The sequence below is a fragment of the Brachyhypopomus gauderio genome, chromosome 14 (assembly GCF_052324685.1).
Source record: "Brachyhypopomus gauderio isolate BG-103 chromosome 14, BGAUD_0.2, whole genome shotgun sequence".
NCBI lineage: Eukaryota > Metazoa > Chordata > Actinopteri > Gymnotiformes > Hypopomidae > Brachyhypopomus > Brachyhypopomus gauderio.
The window spans coordinates 22,310,803-22,328,630 of NC_135224.1; the positions used below are offsets into that span (position 1 = coordinate 22,310,803).

General features: G+C 49.8%; 1 protein-coding gene across 1 annotated transcript; it reads left to right on the plus strand.

The window, feature by feature from the left end:
* The first annotated feature begins 548 nt into the window (after positions 1 to 548).
* On the plus strand, positions 549 to 17,072 carry usp33 (ubiquitin specific peptidase 33). Its single transcript, XM_076972285.1, is given in 26 exon segments — positions 549 to 862; positions 4,913 to 5,009; positions 5,520 to 5,573; positions 5,781 to 5,843; positions 7,443 to 7,595; positions 7,803 to 7,908; positions 8,353 to 8,422; positions 8,796 to 8,909; positions 9,037 to 9,115; positions 9,637 to 10,006; positions 10,662 to 10,774; positions 10,776 to 10,803; positions 10,921 to 11,033; positions 11,715 to 11,772; positions 11,775 to 11,886; positions 12,505 to 12,575; positions 12,704 to 12,737; positions 12,837 to 12,882; positions 13,883 to 14,063; positions 14,157 to 14,283; positions 14,779 to 14,948; positions 15,596 to 15,677; positions 15,841 to 15,949; positions 16,455 to 16,557; positions 16,652 to 16,720; positions 16,800 to 17,072. Coding segments are annotated over 25 exon segments (2,667 nt in total). The 5' UTR covers positions 549 to 862; positions 4,913 to 4,925; the 3' UTR covers positions 16,958 to 17,072.
* Positions 17,073 to 17,828: the final 756 nt, after the last annotated feature.

Here is a 17,828-nt window from a genome sequence, read left to right on the forward strand (position 1 = left end):
TATATATATATATATATATATATATATATATATATATATATATATTAGTGCTGTCAATTCCAGGTGCCGCGATTAAAAGTCCTCACCAGGATTTTGCTCAGGCTTCCTGGATTGTGTTGATTCCACTAATTTTACCTGGATTGCTAATTAGAAAATCTAGCAAGCTTGAGTAAAATCCTGGTGAGGACTTTTAATCGCGGCACCTGGAATTGACAGCACTATATATATATATATATATATATATATATATATATATATATATATATATATATATATATATATATATATATAAATAAATAAATTAAAAAATATATATATATATATATATATATATATATATATATATATATATATATATATATATATATATATATATATATATATATATGTGTGTGTGTGTGTGTGTGTGTGTGTGTGTGTGTGTGTGTGTGAGTGAGACAGGTACAGGTAAGTCTGTAGAGAGAAAGAAAGAAAGAATGAAATGGTGAAAATAGGAAGGTGCTTGTGCCCATCTATTTTTTTTTTATCCGCAATGTGCTCGCTCCTCAAACGGGGGCGCCTGGGCCGGGAAGGTCTGTACGTGAATTCAAGAGTTATTTCGTTTCTCCGTCCTAGACGGCGCTGTCAGTGCCCGACGGTGCTGCCCGTTCACTCGGCATCACAGGACCGGAAAGACCGTTCAGAGTGTCACAGCGACGGCGGACCTGGAAGTGTTGCTGCTCGGCGGGACTGGACGGCGGTACTGGGACTGTAGCGACGGACCGGACACGTTAGATAAATATGTAGCTCAAAGATACGTGTGAGCGTTCATTAGCAGGTCCGGAGTGGTTCATTCAGCGACGCCCTCGCACCGTCAGCCGCGGTAAGTGTAGTGTGTCGGGTGTTTTCGGCGTCTCTGCTCGCTGAACTACCCCAGGTTACGATAGACGTTGTGTGCTAGCCGGTAGCTATCAGCCGCTGTAGCTCACCTCACATATCGAATATGGGTTCGCTGGTTAAATGTTCTCATTATATATATATTATATTATATTATATAAAGCTCCTAATACCGGTTGTAAGTGAGCGAGACTGGTCCGTGTTAGCCGCTTAGCTTCGTCAGGTTGGCCGTCTCACAACTGTCACCCGGCCCGCTGCTGCTGGCCGCCCGGCCGCTACTCTCGACGAGCGGGAATGGTTCAATTTGTTCTGTTCATAGCTGTTAAATTACACATTTGATTAAAATATTCGTTATACTAGCGGGTGACCGGGACTTATCTCAGTAAAAACTGCAGCGAATGACTTGACGTTTTCGTTTTGTGACACTAGTTGTGATTTGTGTTTGGATGTTCAGCGTTTGTAGGCCGTCCGTTGGTTTGGACCCGCGGGTCTGTCACTTTATCTGCTGAGGTCGTTTTTAGGGTTTCGGGAACCTTGCACAGGAGGATATATGTGTTTGCTTCTCTTTTCTTGCAGTATTAACACGCCTTGTGTAATACACGAGAGTTTCCTGAATAAACACGTAGCCTGCATCTTGCTTGAATATCCATCCTAAAATTCATCCAGTTTATCTTGGTACGTTTTGTAGTACACCATTTATTCTTTCTGGATTAAATGCACTTGTCACAGGCATTATTTTCCAAATGCATCATAGGTATCACAGGTATAATTTGTTATTATTAATAATAATAATAATAATAATAATAATAATAATAATAATAATAATAATATTTTAGTTGGCTTGCAGATGAAATGAAACCTCTGCTTTTTTTCATAAAAGTAATGAAATAGCTGGCCTTGTTTGCAGGTTTCAGCCCAGAAAGTGCCCTTTTTCAGTTAAATGCTGTATTGAGCAATAACAGTTAGGGATCCACAACACTATGTTCTGTGATTAAGAAAGAAAATAGCCTAATAATTAGATTTATTGCCTAATAACCCCCCTCCCCAGATGTGTTCCTACTAAAGTGTGTCTAGCTCCATTTATTAGGAACATTGACTAAAAATCATAATCGCATGCCTTCTTAATCCTTGAACGTGGAATGAGCCTAAGTGGACTTTTGCATTGTGTTCAGTAGTGATGTGAGATACTCTTTGTGTTTCAGCCTTTATCTGGCAACCCGAGCAATGTCGCATTCGTGCAGTGCTGGACAATTTCAGTATCGGTCAGTCAGAACCTAAGCCTTCCACTTAGAGTCTGAGATACATTTTCATTAGTGAAAAAGCACCACGAATCCACTCATGTACTTAGCAGCAATTCAGGGAAAGTTGAAATGAGCCCTGGGTGTAATCCAGGCCAACCTTGAAACATTTTTATTTGGTCAGTGATGCATACAGATGGAACGAGAGGTACTCGGGCTTCTGCTGCTATTTTGTTAACATCGGCATCTGCTCAAAGAGGCTCACTGATTGCATCTTTTTCCTCTGTTCAAATCTTAAAAGGTATTTGTGTTTTGATACTAACTAAGGTGTGCCCTTATCATTTTTACTGCTCTTTGCTACTTGGGTGAGAGTTTATCTGTGTGTGTGTGTGTGTGTGTGTGTGTGTGTGTGTGTGTGTGTGTGTTTACAAAAGCACATGTGCCTGTGTGTGTTTCTCTGCAGACTGCGTGCATTTACATGTGTCCACGTATGCCTTTGCATGTGTGTGTCTATGAGCAAAGAGGAAGGGGCTGTGTGTGTGTGTGTGTGTGTGTGTGTGTGTGTGTGTCTGCATCTGTGTGTGAGTGTGAGTGTGTGTGTGTGTGTGTGTGTGTGTGAATGAATGTGAATGTGTGTGTGGGTGTGTCTGCATCTGTGTGTGTGTGTGTGTGTGTGTGTCTGTGTGTCTGTGTCCGTCCTCACTGAAGCAGTTCTCCAGACACACGATGACTGATGCAACCGCAGAGCTAGAGCAGCCGTTGGCTCACGCAGAAATGTGATCCAAGCTGCCGCACAAACCATCACAAACCTCCAACATATTACATTATGGACTTGTGTCCATCTTTGAAGAGCAGACGTGCTCAGACCTCGTCCTCCTCGTCCCCTGAAGTCTCACTTTACTTTCCTGGTGGAGATTGCAGACTTGCGTGACTCCATAGGGAGCAGCGTGAGTCACCGCTCCTACCCATGATGCACTGGGTTCACATCACGTGACTTCAAGTGGACATAGGAAGTAGGAGACCCAGGCTGTTGGGTGTGTATTGCACACTATGCCATGGTCAGCATACCTGTTTCTTATTGGCTGACAGGTCTGTTCCTGTATGCACTTTATCCTTGCGTTTTATTTCTCTGTCCACCTTTGCCACTGTGCCGGGTGGAGTTCTTGGCCTCTGCCTTGTTCAGCGGATGTATTGTGTGATATCTGGGCATTATGCCAAGCTGTTGCCTACATCGTGATTCTGCTCCACCCCTCCGTTACATGGCTGGACAGGCATCTTCTGCTGTTACCCTGGGTGAGACTGTCCCTTTCTCTCAGACGCTGGTGCACGTATGACAGGTCCCCTTGCCCTGTGACCCTGGCCCTTACGCTAGAAAGCCTTTAGTCAGAGAGAAGGTTAAGGCTGCCCGATACAGGCGAACACATCATATTGTGATTTTTTTTTTTTACCGCATGATGCAATTGCGATATGAATGTTAGAAAACTGAAGTGTCCTTGTTGGAACATGCAAGTACTATGATTAATTGAATCATACATATCCACACCCTCTTCTGAGTGGCAAGAAAAGGATTCATTTTTGGAGATACCATCCTTCTGTGATGGTTAAAGCCAAACTTGCAATAGTAATGTATTATGCATCTTTTCCAAAGCACAAATACCTGTATTCAAATGAGTCATTCATGTCATGAGCAAGCTGGATGTTTGTTTTTGTTTGTTTGCTTGTTTGTTTGTTTGTGGTTCTCTCTTCACACTCTGATGGGTCATTCAGGCCATTTTCAGTACAGAATGCACTAGTGACACCCCCCCCCCCCTTTACTGAAGATTAGAAATGAGGAAACTGTCCAGAATTTTCCAGAAAAACAGGTTCTCAAACTGTGTTTTTCTGCTTTACTGTACAACACTAAACAAAGACTGACCTTTGGCCACAAAAGATTTAATCTTGTATATGTTGAGAAAAAGAGGAAGATTTTTAGAAGCGTCTGGCACCAAAATGTAGGCCAATTATAATAAAGGGGTGGGGCCAATTATAATAAAGGGGTGGAGCAATCACTAAATAGGATAATAAAAAAACCTCGTGTGTCGGTGTGCACAGTGTTTTGTGATGTCAGATTGTGCTGTGGTTCAGCTGGTTGTGGACTTTAATGGGACTGGGCTGCCTTTGACGGGTCTTGTTATAGGTCTGTTTTCACCCCTCTAGAGCACTGTCAGCCCTTTGTCTTTGAGAGGGCTTCATACGCTGTTTGTCTTGTAGAATCATTACACCCACTTCGGTTTGCCAGCGTTTTGGATGAAAGGCCAGCATGATGTGGGCATAAATATCGGCCTGTCTGGCAATCGCATTGCCGCGCCTTATGGCTGTGAATCCGTACGAATGAAAAGACGAGGGCGAACCCTCTTGTGTGATTCGTCAGAACACAGGAATACAACTCTTGAGTGGCCAATCGCGTGATCTGCTAGAGGGCTCATTTACACGTCGCAACCTTATTATCGCAAAACCCGGCACATCCTACCTGCCACAGACGAATAGAGGCGCAATGTCGATAAAGTCGTCCCTGAACACCAGCCTCCCAGTGCGCCTGACAGATATGCAGCTAAATAAAGATTTTGGCAGGACTTGTACCACAGACAGCTTATTTTTTTTGCTGGCAAGGGACAAATACAAGATTGGCCAAGAATTAGCCTACTTCTAGCTCAGACGTATATCATTCAACCTTGTGTATTCATCTCTCTCTCTCTCTCTCTCTCTCTCTCTCTCTCTCTCTCTCTCTCTCTCTCTCTCTCTCTCCGCTCCCCACCCAGTTGAGGGGGCACGATGCCGGCAGCCTCGAGCTGTGACTGCCCACACCTGGAGTGTGTCGGCGAGATCACGAAGGAGGAGCTTATCCAGAAGTCCCACGTGAGTTCCCACTGAATGTGCCCTTCCTCACTCCCTTCCTCTTCATCACGCAAGCTTTGGGGTGGCAGGCACGCCGAGCCCTGCCTGTGTGTTAATGTAGCAGAGTTTGTGCTTTTAGCGTTGGTGTGTTATTGTAGTGGTGTGTGTGCTTTGTGTTAATGTAGCTGTGTGTGTGTGTGTCTTAGTGTTAGTGTGTTATTGTAGTGGAGTGTGTGCTTTTAATGTTGATGCTTGTTAAAGTAGCAGTGTTTGTGTGCACTTTCAGTGTGTTAATGTAGCGGAGTTTGTGCTTTGTGTTAATGTAGCAATGTGTGTCTTTAAGTGTTAGTGTGTTAATGTAGCTTAGGATGTACTCTTAGTGTGTGTTAACGTAGCAGAGTGTGTGTGGTGTGTTAATGAAGCAGACTGTGTGTTTTTAGTGTCAAAGCGCATTAGTGTAATTGAACGTGTGCTGTCAGTGCCAGTGTGTGTTAATGTATTAATGTCAGCGTGTATAAACGTTTGTTTCAGGGTCAGTGTCAGGACTGCGGAGTCCGAGGACCAAATCTCTGGGCCTGTCTGGAAGTGAGTGACCCCCCCCCCCCCCCCCCCCCCCCCCCCCCCCCCCCCGCACCCAGACCAGCTCCCGTCTGCCCCCGCCACACCCACGAGGACTTTTATTTTGACATTTATTTGTTACAGGAGAAAATGGCTGTTTGGATTTTTTTTTCTTAAATTGCATTTTCAAGAAAGTGTAATTTGCTTCTGACTGTCTGTGTGTTTGTCTTCCAGAATGGCTGTGTTTACATTGGCTGTGGAGAGTCTCATGGTGACCACAGCACAGTCCACTCTCAGGTACATGAGTGTGTGTGTGAGCGTGCGCACGTGTGTGGAAATGAAACATGAAAATTTTAAAAAGTAAAAACAAGGCTGTTATCAGTTTTCAGTAGTGTTGACATTTCATAAAATTGAAGAGTGTTACGTTTGGGAAATGGGGGGGGCTGTGGTAGAAATGCTGTGGTAGAAATGCCACACTGCTAGCAGGACTCTGTGTGTGTGTGTGGGGGGGGGGGGGGGGGGGGGGGGGGGGGGTCTCCTCCCTCTACCCAGTAGTCTCGTGCTGTTTGAGCTTCTGGGCTCCCCCTGCTGGCTGTGCGTGGTCCTGCAGGGCGTGGCCACAGCGGCCCGGTGAGGGTGGAGGAGGGTGGAGGAGGACGCCGATTTAAGCGACAGACCGGAGAGCCGGAGTTCCTCGGAGAGGCTGAGGCCGTGTGCGTCTTCCTCCCTCTCTTCGTCATCCTCCCTTTGGATCCTGGCACCTGATCCGACCAAGCCAGGCGGATGAGCCACTGCGCCTGCCTCCGCCCGCACCCCCACCTCTGATGGGCCCTCCCCTTCCTCTCGGCCTGCTGTCCCGCGGCCCGGGTTCCCTCCGTCCCGTCCGGGCAGACGGCGCGGCCCTGAATGTTTCACGGGCCGGGAACAGACCAGCCGCGGCTGGATGGCGCCTATGTTGTGGTGGGGTGCTTTTATTGCTGCAGGGGCCATAAAGGATGGAGCCTGTGGCAGGACAGGGCTCTGGGATCTGGGTTCTGGGTTCTGGGCTCTGGGCGTATGTCTGCTGATTTCGGGTCGCACCCAAGCGAAAGCTAATCCACAACCATGAATAATGCAGAGTCCTCTGGGCTGCAGCTGCTGCGTGTGTGTGTGTGTGTGTGTGTGTGTGTGTGTGTGTGTGTGTGTGTGTGTGTGTGTGTGTGTGTGTTGCCTGCCTGTTTGGTTGCAGGCCAGACCTTATCCTGCCAATCCTTGGATTTAAACACCACCCACCACTCTGTAACACACACACACGCCATATGCTCCTTGACTGCATTGGTGCAGAATTTCGATGGCAGGTTGTTGCGTGTCGATCCTCACTGACGTGCCCGTGTCTTTCTTCAGGAAGCCCATTGCTCCTGAGCTGTGGTTCGTTTCCCCCTCTTTGTCCTGCTCCGTCCTGCTCCGTCCTGCTTCCCCCCCCTCGTTTCTTCCTTATTTTTGGTCTTCCCGGCATCATCTCTACATGCTCCTGGTTTCTCATGCAGGATGAGAAATGTTTACAGGGCTGCCCTGACCCTGTAATAATGTTTTCGGTTTATTTCAGACAGTAAATAAAAAGATGCGATGATGACAGCGTTCTTCTCTGTTTGTATAAACAGCAGATTTAAAAAAGTGCTTTGACCTTGAAGTTAACGGCACATTAGAGGCGTTAGAAACATTTAAATGTCTCCATTTAAATGGACCGAACCGCTAAGTGGACTTACGGTGAACTCCTGTGCAGCAGAGCTGCTGCAATTTGTGCTGTCCAGGCTGGTTTAGCAGTGAGACCCATGCGCCCCCCGTTCACCCCACGTTCATCGACGCCCCGCCCTCTGCCCCGCCCCTCCCCCGCCCTGCCCCGCCCCTCCCTAACAGGAGATGCGCCACAACCTGACGGTGAACCTGACCACGCTACGTGTTTGGTGTTACGCCTGCGCCAAAGAGGTCTTCCTGGAGAGGAAGCTGGGCCCGCCCACCCTGCTGCCCGGCGACGCCCAGCCCGCCCCCCTGCCACCGAGCACCTCCCAGGTAAACGCCCACAACGGGGTGGTCACTTGTTCTCACTGAATGAATCTTTGTCTAGAGCTGTATAAAAAAAAATTACTATTATTCTTTGATGGTCCATTCACATAAAAAATAAAGCTTTTGTCTTGAAATGGTAATTAGCAGCCAATCGAAATGGCCTTTGTGGGGCTTGGAGGGCCGAACGTGTAACCCGAGTTGCTGTGTTCTCAGGAGCCCGGAGCTCCTGTCAGCCCGGCCGCCCTGAGAGTGCCCCCAGCTGGGGTGCCTGAGGACCTGGACATGGAGACGGAGGAGGAAGACGATGGCAGAGCCAGAGGTGCCGGACACACCGCACGCACCACCGCACGCACCAAACCATCGCTATACAGACACCGTCTAGATTTTTGTCGGTAGATCTGATGTGTTTGAGATTCTGTTTGTAGGAAAACCACAAGTGGTCATTTTGTGTGGAGATCGTGGTCAACTCATAGGGAGTTTTTCCTCGCCACTGTCGCCTTTGGCTTGCTCATTAGGGTTCTGGACCCGTAGTATTGTTAACCTTGTAAATCCTGTAAAGCTGCTTTGTGACAACTTGAGTTGTTAAAAGCGCTATACAAATAAACTTTGATTTGATTTGTGTGAGGGCCCTACACCATATGGCAAAACCAGACCTCAGCCAGATTTCAGGGTGCGACGTGACAAGAAAGGGTGACTGAGCGGGTTGGGTCGCAGTCTGGTGTTCAGTAGGTGATGGAGCATCCATCTGTCCCCACCCATGCAGGTCTGACCGGTCTGAAGAACATCGGCAACACCTGCTACATGAACGCTGCCCTGCAGGCCCTCTCCAACTGGTGAGAAGACACGCCCGAACACTACCCCACCACCACCACCACCACCACCACCCGCCCCATCTCCGCTCCACCCACCACCCCCATACCTTCCACACCACCCCCGGCCCAGGCTGCCGGGGCGGGATTACGGTTAGGATCCAACCTTGTTAGCAGGTCACACCACCACACCAGTCAGACAGCGTCCAACAACGTAACAGTTAATCTGTTAATTACAGTCAGTCCATGTAGTACAGGCGTGTGCGCGCGTGTCGCCAGGCCAACGACGCGCTCTCGTTTCCTCACGCCTTCTTTCTGAGGATGGCGTCCGTTAAAGGGTTGCCAGGTCTGCGGCGCCCCAGAATCCCCTTATCCCCTTTATATCTCGCCCTTTCAGCCCTCCACTGACTCAGTTCTTCCTGGACTGCGGAGGTCTCGTGCGGACAGACAAGAAGCCAGCGCTGTGTAAGAGCTACCAGAAGCTCATCGCTGACCTGTGGCACAAGAACAGGTGCTCCTTTTTCTGCTTCTGTCTGCTCGTTTTCCTGTAATTTGGTTTCTTAACTCTTTGTGCTTGTCATGCATCATGTCAAAAGTAACTAAGCGAACGCTTGTGGGCTGGTGTTTCTGTTTCACAGGCCTCCTTTCGTGGTTCCCACAAACCTGTTCCAGGGAATCAAGGCGGTTAATCCGATGTTTCGTGGATACTCCCAGCAGGTAGGCCTTACCCAGCATCATCCAGGGGTCTTCTGCGTGGTCTCAGTAACGGTTTATCTCATTACCTCCATGTTGTGATCACTTCAGTGTACCTCAAGCTCAAGTCATGTGTCGGCCAAACTTGTTGGAGTCGTTATTAGAAAGTACACGCATGCGTACGCGTGCACCCACACACAGCTGCAGGGGGGAAAGGCACTTGCACTCTCACACACATAAACACGCATGCACACACACCCCCCCCATTATGTCCTCTTCAGTTTAGCAGCAAAAAACCATCCCGTCCGTCTCCAGCCTGAAGCATTGTGCTTTTCCCCTTCCTAATTTCATTTGAAGTCTCCTGGGTAACGAGCCAGATGCCCTCAAAGTCCCTGTGTTTGTAGCTTCACATTCAGGGACCGTGTAAGTCACTCTGTTATTTGTGCTGGGCAGGATGACTGCCCCGTGGTCCTCTGGCTGCTAAAGATGGATCTGACTGGCCCAGGTCCGTATCTAAGACCAGGCTGTGCTGCGTCTCCCTCCAGGACTCGCAGGAGTTCCTGCGTTGCCTGATGGACCAGCTCCACGAAGAGCTGAAGGAGGCGGCGGTGGAGCCTGAGGACGGGGGCGGGGCAGGGGCGGGGCCGGGGGCGGGCTCCGACGGCGGCCCCGAAGAGGACGAGCGCAGCCGCTCGGACGGGGCCGGCCCGCTCGGCCCCGCCCAGCCCGGCGAGGCAGACGCCCTCATCGGCGGGGAGGAGCTAACCAAGAACAGCCGTGAGTGGCAGAGCGAGAAGAACCTCATAAACGAGCTGCACCGCGCCCACGGACTCCTGGACAAGGACGTGGAGGCGTCCGGCGAGGACAGACCCGTCATCAGCTGCCAGGGCGCCATCAAGCAGGGACGGACTGCAGGTGAACGTGCACGCTGGAACGCTGCCCAACACTCTCGCTCTCAGACACGGTAGAACAAACGACGCCTCTTAACCTTATTATGATTATTTCTCCCTAAGAGCCAAGCTGAGATATTCTAAATTATATTTCAGTTGATGGCATATGTTCCAAGTTTGATCAAGGCTTTATAGTTGCATTTGGTCTTGAGCCACTTGACTAATTTTAATTATTATTTATTTATTTTACTTTTTTCTATGAGCTACTAATAATTAACACATCGGTGACTGATCTCAATTAAGAATGTCACAGTCATAACTACTTGAACAAGCACCATCATTATTATGATTTTTGCTGAACCGTCCAATAATTGGATGGGGGGTGGATTTAACGTAACTTGGATCTAAAAGCTCTTGATCATCTACGCACGTCTGTGTCTTACAATCTTCTTTTTAGCGCTGGTCAAGGCTAGTTCAGGTTCTCTCTTAACTGACAACCCTGAAGAGAAACGTGCCCTTCTCACGTCCACGTGCAGTCAAGTGTTTCTGAGCACTTATGATGGGGCTTTAACAGTGATGCTCGGTGACGTGTGACCCGTTGACGAAGGTTATACTCTGTGGGGCTCGCACAACACCACCCCTTCCAATGGCCATTATGCCATTTTCCGCTTTCCTTCCAGACTCCAACCCGGAGATCCAGGTCAGCAACATGGCCCGGCCCCAGAGCCCCGGTGCCAGCGAGGGGCTCGCCCCCAAATTCTCCAGCAGCCCGCCCAAATCCAGCCCCCTGTGGCCCCCCCCTCATCTCCACCCACAAGAAAGGTCATTCACGCCGCGCTGATCGTCCCGCTTTCACCACCTGATTGGTTCTTCTGATACTGACTCTACATTTTCTCTCTCTCTCTCTCTCTCTCTCTCTCTCTCTCGTTCTTCAATCAGTGGCCTCATTCACGCCTCTGAAGAGCAAACGGCAAAGGATGTACCGCAGCGTCATCTCCGACGTGTTCGACGGCACCATCGTCAGCTCCGTTCAGTGCCTGACCTGCGACAGGGTGAGCAGCCCCCAACTAACCATGATCCCCAACGCCACATTAACCACCAGAAATGAAGCGTTAATTCGGCCTCATCTCCTAGTCTCGCAGAGATGTGTATTAAAAGGAACTTTTCACCTTGACGCTCGTTTCCCAGTACGGTGTCAAATGTTCTTGTTCTTGGCTCATGATCCAGCACCAATCAGACCAGTCCTGTATCCCTCAAACCTTCTGGTGATGTTGATCCAGCACCAATCAGACCAGTCCTGTATCCCTCAAACCTTCTGGTGATATTGATCCAGCACCAATCAGACCAGTCCTGTATCCCTCAAACCTTCTGGTGATGTTGATCCAGCACCAATCAGACCAGTCCTGTATCCCTCAAACCTTCTGGTGATGTTTCTGTGGTAGTGTTGCTCTCTACCATCTAGCTCATGTTTAATCAACAACTTTGTTGGTACATTGACTACGTTGGGGAAGAATATATTGGTAGGTCTCTAAAGCACTGGCAAAGTCATTTATCATAACTATATTTATTCCTGATATTTCTGTATAGCATTTGCGATAAGACCTAATCAATCCCAATGACGGTCGCTCACCGAATCCCAAAACCTACACTTGGTATATCGATCGGAGGCGGATAGTTTCTTTCCAGACGGAGCCTGTTCTGTGGACTGACCTTTGCCATGACGCCCCGTCCAGGTGTCCGTTACCTTGGAGACCTTCCAGGACATCTCGCTGCCCATTCCTGGCAAGGAGGACTGGCCAAGCTGCACTCGTCCTCCCACCAGACGGCGCTGGTCAAGGCCGGTTCCTGCGGAGAAGCGTACGCCGCCCAGGGCTGGATCGCCTTCGTCCTGGAGTACATCAAGAGGTACCCGTACAATACCCCACCACCACCCGCGCACAATACCCCACCACCACCCCGCACAATGCCCCACCACCACCCCGCACAATACCCCACCACCACCCCCGCACAATACCCCACCACCACCCCCGCACAATACCCCCACCACCACCCCGCACAATACCCCACCACCACCCCGCACAATGCCCCACCACCACCCCGCACAATGCCCCACCACCACCCCGCACAATGCCCCACCACCACCCCGCACAATACCCCACCACCACCCCCGCACAATACCCCACCACCACCCCGCACAATACCCCACCACCACCCCGCACAATACCCCACCACCACTACCCCCCGCACAATACCCCACCACCGCCCCCGCACAATACCCCACCACCGCCCCGCACAATACCCCACCACCACCCCGCACAATACCCCACCACCACCCCGCACAATACCCCACCACCACCCCGCACAATACCCCACCACCGCCCCGCACAATACCCCACCACCGCCCCGCACAATACCCCACCACCCCCGCCCCGCACAATACCCCACCACCACCCCGCACAATACCCCACCACCATCAGGCTGATGTGTGTGCTTGACCCAGATGCTCTCGTCTCTTTCACTTAGCTGGTTCTGGGGCCCCGTGGTGACGCTTCAAGACTGTCTGGCCGCCTTCTTTGCCCGAGACGAACTGAAAGGTTAGCACGTAGCCTCTCTGCGGTCCTCAGTGGGCAGCCGAGTGTGTCCACCCAGCAGCAACTCTAGTCCATCTGCGTACGAGCCACAGTTTCAAACCGTCTTTGTTTTTGTCTTTTTGTCTCAATAGGGGACAACATGTACAGCTGTGAGAAGTGCAAGAAGTGAGTAGTTATAGCAACTGCACCTGAGCTCGCTCTGTGTGTTTGAGGGTCGTGCGGTGTGGCTTCTAACCACCGGCATACACTCTGTTCTCTCTCCAGATTACGTAACGGAGTCAAGTTCTGCAAAGTTCAGAGTCTGCCAGAGGTAAGCACCGCAATACTCCATCCCAAAATATCTTCAATGCCTTTTTTTTTTGGTAATTATGATCTCGGGAGGTCTTCTGTTAACTTTAATTGGCTTGATGTAAGGAGGTTTTAAACACCCGCTTTAGTTCAGGTCTTTAGTGCTTTCATTAGCAACATGGCAGCGGCTTCCGTCCTTTGAAGGGTTCAATGAGCCACCGTTATGAGAACTGCAAATAACACGTTTGGCGAACGTGGGCCCCTATCTCGGCTCAGCCACCATGAAGTGGCTTGCGGAGAGGTGCACTCAGTGTTTAGACCCCAGACGACGACGCTTGCGCTCCACGCTCCAGGCCCGTCGCGTATCGCAAGCTTTTCTTGCAGCTCATCCTCTCACTTCTTGCAGTCGCTTGGAGAAATCGGCGGAAAAAAAGAAAACAACTTTGGGGCTTTCAGAAGTGCTAGCCGTAGCCCTCCCTCAGGAATCTCTGCAGCCATCCCAGCTTTGCCACTACCGTGTGACCATAAACTCCCAGCCCGCCCCAAGGCGCTGTGGTTGGCTGCTCCCATCCGGTCCTTTTTAATATGTTGGATTTTGTGAATGACCCTTACTCCACCAAATCCCTGTGAAATCTACCCACACTGACAATCGCTTTCTCTCCTTGGTTCGTTATTCCTTTAAAACATCCAACACTGATCTGGGGTGACCCTGACACTGATCTGGGGCGACCCTGACACTGATCTGGGGCGACCCTGACACTGATCTGGGGCGACCCTGACACTGATCTGGGGCGACACTGATCTGGGGCGACCCTGACACTGATCTGGGGCGACCCTGCTCAATCTGCCGGTGTATCTTGGTAAATGGGCTCAATCGTGCAAAAAATTTGAAGAGGTTGAACATGTAGCGAGGAAAGACAGTGCTGGGTGATGAGACGATATTCACATCGGATGTTTTTATTTTTCTGAATTGCTTCGGGTGGTTTGGTTTTGGCTTCATTCCAATTGCGTTTCGCTGGCAGATCTTGTGCATCCACCTGAAGCGTTTCCGCCACGAGCTGATGTTCTCCACCAAGATCAGCACGCACGTGTCCTTCCCGCTGGACGGCCTGGACCTGCAGCCCTTCCTGGCCAAGGACAACTCCGTCCAGACCACCACCTACGACCTGCTCTCCGTCATCTGCCACCACGGCACTGCCAGCAGTGAGTGGCACGCCATCGACGAAAAATAAACAAACCAACAAATAAATGGGATCATAACGCCCATGCTGTGGTTTTTTTTTTCGACGCACCCAGGCGGACACTACGTGGCCTACTGCCGGAATGACCTGAACAAGCTGTGGTACGAGTTCGACGACCAGAGCGTGACGGAGGTGTCGGAGTCGTGCGTTCAGAACGCCGAGGCCTACGTGCTCTTCTACAAGTGAGACGCGTTTTCATTCTCAGCGTTCCATATAAGACCGGATATTAATGCAAGCTGTGTCTCATAAAATCTCTGCTGCATTAAAAAATGTAGAATTTGGAAGATTTTTCTTTGGGAATCTGAGTATTTGTCCTGAAAATTAACACGGAATGCTTTATATAACACGGAATGCTTTTCAATCACTTAAAAAACTAAAAGCGTTCTTTCATTTGAGTTCCGCTGAATCACAATAACGTTTGTACATTAACAAATTGCAGCTTGAGAAATATTTCTGTGTACTGTCACCTCCCACTGCTGATCGCAAATGATAATTGCAGTCATTGTATCATTTGTTGCTGCAGCGCGAATAGTCCTGGATGTGAACCCACCAAAGCCCCAGGGGCTCCAGTAAAAGCCTCACTGAGCCTTTTAACGAAGCTGTGGCATAGTGACGGCTATGTTATCGTGTGTGCGTGTGCTTGTGTGTGTGTGTGCGTGTGTGTGCGCTCCATCTAGGAAGAGCAACGAGGAGGTGCAGAAAGCCAGGCACAGGGTGACGGCGCTGCTGGGCGTGACGGAGCCCAGCCTGATGCAGTTCTACGTCTCGCGTCAGTGGCTCAACAAGTTCAGGACCTTCGCCGAGCCCGGGCCCATCTCCAACCACGACTTCCTGTGCAGCCACGGAGGTGAACCTCCAACTCCTCCACCCCCCCGTCTGCTTCCTGTACGCTGGCCAGACCCCCCCCCCCCCCTCTCTTCCTCTCTGCTGATTGTGCCCATTCCCCCCCCTCCCCTTTATTTCAGATGAGATGTGATTGCTTAGCTGGGGGGGTTAAATCGGGAGGCATTTATGGCCTTTCAAAGGCTTCCAGACGCTTTTGTCGCCGTCCGCCCTGATTCTCGCGAGAGCGGAGGCTCACCTGCTGGGAGACGCCCGGCTCCCGCGTCCGATGTCTCGGCACGCCACGTTTTAAGTGAAAAGAACTCGTGGCTTAGAAGACGGAGCGTGCTTTTAGGAGCGCTAGCTTTAGATCCGCAGCAATAGCTTGAACAACACAGGCAGCTTTCCGTCTGCCAAAGATAACAGCATGCAAGCTGGCCCACACAAATGTCTCCAAATGAAAGAAAGAATTCAGAAATAAAATTGCATTTTGTGCTGTCAACTTTTTAATTTTTTTTTTTTTTTTTTTACACCTTGTTTGGTTTTGCTTGTATGCAGAACCCTTTCGGGTCGATCCTCCAGCACGTGTCTGCTGGAGCGGACCCTCTTAACGGCGCCGTGCGTTCCTTGGCACGTTGTCCCCATGCTGATTTATCTTCTTTGCGCCGACAGGTGTTCCACCGCACAAGGCCGCGTACATCGAAGACCTCGTCCTTATGCTCCCACAGAACGTCTGGGACCACTTGTACAGCAGGTAAGCAAGCGGGCATGATTGATGGCTCCAGCCCAGTCTCCCCAAACCCCCCCCCCCCCCCCCCCATCCCCACCCAAGTCTCCCCCCGATCTGTGCCCCAACCAACACACCCCTCCCCCTTCTTTTTGGCACTAGTGAACCTAACCACTGCCACCCCGCTCAGGTACGGGGGAGGCCCCGCCGTCAACCACCTGTACGTCTGCCACACTTGTCAGATGGAGATAGAGAAACTGGAGAAGAGGAGGAAGAACGAGCTGGATATGTTCGTCAGGGTAATGACCCCCCCCCCGGCAGAAAAAATGAGAGGCATAGAAATACATTTTGCACTGTGAAAGAGATACCATGTCTTAATCTAACATTCTCTGAGAAAGTGTGTTTGTGTGTGTGTGTGTTTGTGTGTGTGTGTGTGAGACGAATAGAGAGAGAGAGAGCGAGAGAGAGACTTCCTCTAACCCTGTTCTCATGAGCCGAGATCAGAAGTCTGAGCCTCTAAACTGGGAGTCATTATTAATTCATGAGAGCAGATGCACTTTCAGCCACTGCTTCTCAGCCCAGCTTGACAGAAGCAGAGAGAGGAAATGGTTTCTTTATTTCTCTTTGGGCCCTTCTGCTCAACGGGGAGGGGTTTCTTTACAACGGCCAATAAATCTGAACACAGATCTGCCTTGCTCCTCTTTTCTTTTGTCTTTCTTTGTTGCATCCTTTCTCTTCTTATTCAGACCCATTTGAATTATGTCTTCATTTTAACTGGTGGTTTGTGTTTTTTTTTTTATTTAGCTGAATAAAGCGTTTCAGGAGGAGGATTCACCCGTGGTCATCTACTGTATCAGCATGCAGTGGTTCCGGGAATGGGAGGCTTTTGTCAAAGGCAAAGACAGTGGTCAGTAGGGACAGGAGGGACGGTAGCAGTGATTTTGTTAGCACTTAATCTGCATCTTACGGACACGCTTCTATCTTTCCCTCGTTTTATCCAGATCCTCCAGGGCCAATCGAGAACTCGAAAATCGCCGCGAACAAGAACGGGCACGTCACGCTCAAGCAAGGTAACCTTCGCGGACAGCACGAGCTGAACGCCTCGGGCCGCCTGGCGGAGATGGTGCTCACCTCTGCTCCTCTTGACAGGCGCAGACTCGGGGCAGATCTCCGAGGAGACCTGGAACTTCCTCCACTCCATCCACGGGGGCGGGCCCGTGGTGACGGTGCGGCCCAACGTGGGCCACCAGGAAGCGGACGTGTCCCACGCCGAAGAGAAGATCGAGATGGAGACACGCACCGTGTAGCTATTCCGACTTACAGACTCAAAAACATTTTACCTTTTTTATTTTTTTGCCTTTCCTTTAAGCAATCGAGCAAAGGGCCTGGCCATGACTCAAACCCCCCCATACCCCCCCCCCACCCCCCCCCCCCCCGACCCCCTGACACCTTTAAGTCTTAATTCCCCATGTGACCATTCCTAACAGCAGACAAAACTGGAACAAATGTCTGTATATACAGTACTGTCTACCTGCAACTGACATGGCCAGTTAGACTTGAAGGGGAAATATGTACAATACCCTTTGCTGGATATACTTTAATACATAATTAATGCTATTGAATACTGTTTAGCTGAATAAAGACGGTCCTCAAGCTGTTCTTTTCTGCTGCTTAGATGGCCAGTTCCAGTTACGTCCTGCTCCAACCCACTAACAGCAAGCCAGTGAAATATGACTGACAGGCAAAGCACGAAAACATTGTTTCTTGCTCCCTTTAAGGCATTCTCTCCAAACCACATAGATGTTTGGATCTTGCACCCAAAATGAGGGTGTTAACCACAAATGTCCCCTTTGTCACCAAATAGGCAAGAACTGTCTAATTAATTCCTTTCTACATAACTGAACATATCGAAGAATTACAATGCATAACACTGTATATTTTGTCAACGTCCTCCCTCGGTTAAAAGGAAAATATTTGTACTAGTGAATGACAATTCCACGTTCTTCCTGAGATTCTGAAGGGATTCGAAATGCTGTGTAGTTTCAGGAAAGAGTTTCTGTTTTGCACTGTTCTGTAGGCTCAAGCACTGCATGCTTCAGTACCGATGTTTGATTTATACCTGAATGTACTAGCACTTAAAGAACAGAAGTCTGCGTTGTATGTTATTTATTGCAGAGG